The sequence below is a fragment of the Mesoplodon densirostris genome, chromosome 4, assembly GCF_025265405.1.
Source record: "Mesoplodon densirostris isolate mMesDen1 chromosome 4, mMesDen1 primary haplotype, whole genome shotgun sequence".
In the NCBI taxonomy this organism is placed as follows: Eukaryota; Metazoa; Chordata; class Mammalia; order Artiodactyla; family Ziphiidae; genus Mesoplodon; species Mesoplodon densirostris.
Genome location: NC_082664.1, coordinates 166,537,173 through 166,544,105, shown reverse-complemented (window position 1 = coordinate 166,544,105; position 6,933 = coordinate 166,537,173). Strand labels below are relative to the sequence as shown.

The window sequence follows — 6,933 nt, the reverse complement described above, 5'->3', positions numbered from 1 at the left end:
GATAGATCAGAAAGATCCGGGAAAATCCTTCAAACAAAAACTGCCGTGCTCATCTTTGTCACCAGGTGCCCAGAGCTTTTGCTATTTGTCTGGTAGGTGACTGCTGTTCTAAGGCGTTCCTTCTCTGAACTGAGCCTCAGCTGACAGCCAGCCAGCTCTCCTCAGGGAACACAGGCAGGTTGGCCCAGGGACCACCACGCAGCCTCCCGCCCCATCCTGACCGAGGCAGACGCTGAAGTTCCATTCTGAAGGGCATTAAAGGAAAACTGCACTGTGAACGTCAGACATGCCGTCAACAAGCCATTGCTCTAATATGCATTCTCATGCTTCCAGCTTTAACTCATTCCCTAATGCATTTCCATACCATTTCTCACCATTTAGGATTTCACTAACCAAGTGAACAATCAAGACTTGCCTCCCCCAGGTGGGAGTCATCACAAACTTCAATAACTGTCCCTCCAGCCCATTAACCTCCTGGTGGACCACGCCACCAGAAGGAAGATATTTGGGGGCAAGCTGGCCTTCCTCAGACCCTTCCAACTGCACAAGACTACATGGGTGGTCTACTCACGAGGTCAGCCCTGCCTGCAAACCTGGAAGAGCACATACATCAGAATAAATTACTCATGTTAGAAACATGTTTTAATTTACCATCACACTCAAATTGTTTTTCAGGATAATTAAAGGTGCTAAAAAGGAAAAGGAAAGCAGGCACTCCATGAATCCATCTATAAGACAGCAGACTCAGCTCCAAGGAGGCTGGGCCCTGGTCCTTCTCCAGGTAAGACGTGACTGAGCCATAGCCCAGCGCAGGGAGGATGGCCTGCAGCCCTACAGGCCTTCACCAGAGCGACCATGTGGTGCTGCTCCGTTAAGCAGACTGAGGCATCCCACTGATGCCTCCAACAGGTATTTATCAAGTGCCTCTGGATGCTTGAAATAAACAGGTATTTATCAAGTTGGGGATGCATCAGTGAACAGAACAGATCCCTGCCTTCCAGAATGTACATTCCAGTTTAGGGAGAAAACAGACAATAACCGTAATAAATAGGCAAGTTCTACCATTTGCTAAGGGTGACAGATAAGGGCTACGGAAAGAGGAGGAGTGTGGCATGGGGAGATCAGCACTGTTTGGGGGAACGGGTTTGTGACAGGACGGTTTCCCATCCTAAATGGGAGTATTCACACCAGGCTTCGAGATTTAGGCCGATACTTGAAGGAGGTGAAGGAACCAGCCAAGTGACTATCCGGAAAGGGAGAGCAAAGGCCTGGAGGCAGGGTGGAGAGGGCAGTGTGGCTGGTGCTGAGTGTGGAGCTGGGGGCGAGGAGTGTGGGCCTGGCTGACCATCGTGGGGACTTTGACTCTCCCTCTGAGAGAGGTGGGCCATGGCAGGGCTGGGACAGTGACAAGATCTGACTCATGCTCTAAAAGGGACACTCTGCCTGCTGAGCAGAAAACAGACTGAAAGAGGACCAGGGCCGGGGCAGGACGACCAGACAGGAGGACAGTGCCCAAATACGGGGCCTCACTCCAGGATGGCAGGGGAAGCTGTGAGCCCTGGGAAGATTCTGGATATATTCCACAGGTTGCGTCAAAAGCACTGTCTGGTGGATTTGGATATAGAATGTGAGAGGAATCAAAAATGATTCTGAAAGTTTGGCCTCAGCAAGTAGAAGTATGCGGTTGCCATCCATTTAGGCTAGAAATTATTCATGCAGCATTGTCTATATTCTGTAATAAACAAAGGATGCAGTTCTCCTAAAGATACTTATAACCTGAATCTGCCTGAATCATCATAAAATAGTATATAAAGCATGAACAAATATCACTGACGTATAGCAAACTGCCAGGACTTTAGAAAAATCGAAATCTGGAGACTATGCCTGACTACTGAAAGTGTATACTAAGAATATGTGGTGCATGATTTTTTATGAAGTAAATGTCCAGAAATTTCCTTGCACCCAAACCTAGTCATGGAAGCTACTAAATGAACGGGAAATAAAACATTAAGAACATTCTCCAGGGTTTAAAGCTACATATAAACAGTGACAACTGTCTGCATCTTTTGACCTGATTTTTATAATGTATCCCATTTCCCAAGTGAAAATAGACATTTGCTTTTTATGACAACTGCAGAAAATAAAGTAGATCCCAGACTGCCCCTTTTGTAATTGTCTGTGTCAGTGTGAATACAGAAGGACAGTCATTTTCTATCATGTATACTGTATCCTGGGAAATGACAATTCCTTTTTGTTGCTTAGATCTAACTACCCATGGTAAAAATACTGAAATAAGTTAAAAAGTATATAGCCAGATATGGTCAATTTAAAAAGGAAATAAAGTTTTTTCTGAAATACGTTTTTCTACCCTAAAGATGTTTTAATTCTATCTTTCAGAGTGAAATATAAAATAATACAACAGTCAGTCCCTGAATTGATAAAGTGAACCTTGATGTACTTATGCAGCGTTAGTTGTGACTCCCTAAAATACAAATAAACTGCCAAATTACAGTAGCATGTGAGTTTATGTGTTGGTTATCTACAGCTAATATGATTGCCAAAATTATTAATCTGCCACATTGTTTCACGTGTGGACTGGAAAACTGCATTCAGTACAGTTGTACACAGTGCGTGTGAATGTCATTCACAACACACATATAATGTGCATTTTTATGTTTTTAACTTTAGTTCATTCTTTAAACACTCAGTGTACCTGTTGGGCTAGATTTCTGGAGACAGATACCCAAACCCCACTAATTACAGCCTAACTCTTCCTGGCTGGTCTTATCAGCCTTCGGAGCTGCTTCTCTGCCCTTGGCCATTTTCTCAATGAGTTGTCCCTCTCCAGAGAAGGGCCCTGAGCCATCCTGCCCACGAGGCATCAAAACCACAAGCAGACAGCACGTCAGCCCCTCAGGGGGTAGTGAACAGGTAGGCCGGTGCTGAACAGGGTGAGGCCAGAGGTCGGAGTCGAGGAAGAAGCTCTGCTTGCTTCAGGCCTTCTGAACCTCTTTGAATTGTGTTTCCGTGACACATAATGTTTCTCTCAGTTTTTGTCTCATATTTATTTTCTTTAAAACCAAGTTTGCTCTCTGTTCTTCAATTTCCATGGTGTTGCTTTAAAATAAATATCAACCTGTTAGGATGCAGGCAGCCCCACGTAAGCAGACCCTAGTTTCTCTGAACACAACTCAGTTCTAGGAATTCGACCGAGAGGCATCTCCGCAGGCTGGCAGGGGAGTGAGCTCTGGAAGAAATGGACCCAGATTTCAGCCTGGGCCTTGCTGCTCATGAGCTCATTGATAACCTGGCCAGCTGCCCACGCCGCTGCCCCCAGAACTTCCAGCCTTGCTCGGCCCAGTGGGAAAGCCAGCCTGAAGCTGCCTGCCCTTCCTTCTCTTTGACCATGACCCCGGGCCCCGCAGAGCCCTGTTTGCCTGGCCCAAGCAATGCCACTGCCGCCCAGGCCTGGGCCACCAGCCTTTTTCCAAACAGCACCTCCACCAGCCGCTGACAGACTGAAACTTCACAGATGAGCTACATAGCGATAGCTTCGTGCCAGAGGAAGGGCCCGTCTCCGTTCCTACCTCTAGTGCAATGTGGAGGCTAGAACAGTCATCTTTTGTATTAATTCATACGTTTAGTCACTAACCCAGGAATCAGAAAGTGCTCTCAAAGCCGCAAAGCATTACCCAAATACAAAGTGGTATTTTGATTGCTGTGGCCGGTCTGTTGGAATCAGACTGTTGTTGGATTTCACAACCTCTTTCGCTCTGAAAGTGTGTGCTTGTAACGAGTACAAGGTGTGAGCTTAGTTTAAAGTGCAGGGACTTAAAACCATTTTATTTTGGGAATTTCACGATCGCCCTTGGCATGAAGACACCTGGGGGTGTCCTAAAACCGGGGCTGGGAATCACTGACTTAACCACTTGGAAAGTCGCATAAACAGGGTGGACTTGAAAATCTAGTTTGGATTTTTTGCACAGCTCTCTATCTGTAAGCTGGCCACCGTTGTCACTCTTGTGTTGTTTTTTGCTTTGGGGTCTAGGAAGTAGGGGTGGGTAGGAGTAAAGGGGGAGAGAACGCAGGGAGTTCAATACACATAATTCTCCCCTTTAGTCAGGGTCTCTGGGCAGCTTGACGAGGAGGACCCTGCTGACTCCTTTCCCTCTGAGCATCCAGAGGTGCCCATGGGCGCAATGAGACTATTTTTTTCAACACTCAGAACTGTAATTGCCCAACTCCCCAGGGCAAAGCCTGACACCCCCCCCACGACCCAGCCACGGTGAGTAATCAACCCAGCAGCGTGTGCAGGAGGCAGGGAAGGAGGCACATGTCCGCTCACACTCGGGTCTCCTGTTACTGTGCGTCTTCCCAGCTCTTTCTCTCTTGAAAAAAAAAAAAAACACCCATCTTTTTCTAGATTTCACATGTGGGACCCCCGGGCGCTCCCTGGTCAGGCCTCATCCCTGCATGTTTCTCCTCTTCTCAGACCCGTCCCGCTCCCAGGGCAGTGCGTGAGGGGCTCCCCGGCCGCATTCCCTAGATGGTGGACGGTGGCGGGCAGTACCTGGGAGCTGGCGTCTCTCTGCCACGTGTGTCAGTTAATCCAGGCCTGCGACAGGCCCCAGAGGTCTGCATCCGCGTCCCTGGCCTCACGCGGGACCCGCTCTGCACTGGGTCCCCGCAAGCGGGCAGAGGCCCGCTCCCCGCCTCTCCCAGCCGCCATCTTCCTTCCTTCAGAAAGCGGTTTCGGGGACTTTGGAGCGTGGGGGAGGGCCTAAGCAGGGGGCGTACAAGCGTGGGGCGGGGCCTCTGCTTAGGACCTGCGCAGAAGGGAGGGGCAACACGTGAAAGGAGAGCTGCTGGAGCGAGGAGTTCCAGAGTTTGGAGTTCAGCTGCTATCGGATAACTTTGCTGATGTCCAGGTGTCTGTAGTTGATTGCCCTAATTTGACTAAGGAGACATTTACCTTTCCCGTAAAAGGTATCTGTGGGAAAACTAGAATTGCAGAAGTAGGAGGTGCGCCTTACTTATTGCCTCTTATAAATAAAAAAAAAGTTTATGATCTAAATAAAATCGCAAAAGAAATCCAGCTTCCTGGAGCTTTTGTTCTTGGAGCAGGAGCAGGCCCATTTCAGACTCTTGGATTCAATTCTGAGTTTATGCCAGTTGTTCAAACAGAAAGTGAACACAAACCTCCTGTGAATGGAAGTTACTTTGCTCCTGTTACCTCGGCAGAGGGAGGGTGCCTACTAGAGAAATACAGTGAGAAATATCATGATTTGGGGTGTGCATTACTGGCTATTCTTTTTGCCAGTGAAGGCCAACCTGGAAAGGTCATTGAGGTGAAAGCCAAAAGAAGAACTGGAAAACTTAAGTTTGTGACTTGTATGAGACAGACTCTTGAAAAACATTATGGAGATAAGCCTGTAGGAATGGGAGGTACCTTCGTGATTCAGAAGAGAAAAGTGAAGATTCACATTATGCCAGCAGAATTTTCTTCCTGCCCATTGAACTCTGATGAAGACTTGAATAAATGGTTACGTTTTTGAGATGAAGCCTCCTTTGGTTTGCCAGTTTTTATCTCCAGAGACCCAGGGTTTGATTTGTGGTTGGAGCACACTCATTGTTTCAGTCATCATGAAGAAGGTGGGCACTACCATTATGACACCACTCCAGACACAGTGGAATATCTTGGGTACTTCTTACCTGCAGAGTTTCTCTATTGCATTGATCAACCAACAGAGACCCATTCATTTGGGCGAGATTAAATCAACTGATACTCGTTTGACTGATTAACTCACTAATTGATACTAATATAAGGCCTAACAGAAGTGATCTCACTATTTAAGGCCCATTTTTTTTGGCCTTTGAAATGAAAGGTATGTCGACACTGTGCTCTGTATTACTTCACAGATCTATCTGAAAGGGATTATTGGGAACAAAGACACATGATGGAGATGCTCTTCATTCTTTTTATTCTAAAAATCAGTCTTATGTTTATAATTAAATAAAAACAGGATTAAGAATCAAGTGATTATTCCTACTAGCTAATAGTAATAATTTACATTTGTATAATAGTATTCAGTTTTTCAAATTAGTCTTACAACTGCTCAGTGGATGTTTCTGGGTATTAGAAAAATCAGTGTTGGAAATGTTGATAGTTGTTAAATCTTTCTACTGAATTTTTGAAATCCATTTTAGAAGTCAAAGTACACTCTTTTCATGGAATAAGGTGGTCAGAGGGAGCAACTTTACTCCTTTTGGTGATGTTGAACCATACTCAGAAGTTTGCAATTTGCCTTTAACAAACATTAGCAACCAGACAGTTAGCCATGATTCCTCCTTTGTTTGGACTGTCAGTTGGAAGCAGTTTCTGCCTTGTTGGTTATTTGCAAGAAGAGAATTGAAAAGAAACAGCATCAAAAGACAACCTCGAGGTGAATATACTCTATAAATGAGGCTATTGCTAAATATGACTACTGTCCTTCATGAACTATAAAATTATACCTTTACCGATTGTAATGGTTGAAATTTTCTTCAGTGTTTTCCTATAATAATCATTAGCCAAAAACAACTCTTTAATCTTGTAATGCCAACACTGTTCAGATTTAGGAGCTTTATAATACTAAGCATATAATAAATTGTCACGAAATATTTTTTGTCTTTGGAAGTTAACTATAACATGTCCTGTGAGTATAAATTCCTAAATATTATTTTTAAATAAACTCTAGTTTGTACCAAAAGAAATGAATAAAAATTTTACATTCATTTAAAAAAAGTGGTTTTTGTAATTTGCAACAATGTTTTCACCACAAAAGCAGTTTTCCCCAATGTTCCATCTCTTTCCAGAAGCACATTTCAATAGATACAACACAATGTACATCAGTGACAGACTTGCCAATCAGTCAACTTGTGAATAAAGAGTAA

At 44.9% G+C, this 6,933-nt stretch overlaps 1 protein-coding gene across 1 annotated transcript; it reads left to right on the top strand.

The window, feature by feature from the left end:
- Positions 1-4,546: 4,546 nt before the first annotated feature.
- On the top strand, positions 4,547-5,774 carry LOC132488213 (ester hydrolase C11orf54 homolog). The gene is given in 2 exon segments (XM_060096152.1): positions 4,547-4,768; positions 4,824-5,774. Coding segments are annotated over 2 exon segments (1,173 nt in total).
- Positions 5,775-6,933: the final 1,159 nt, after the last annotated feature.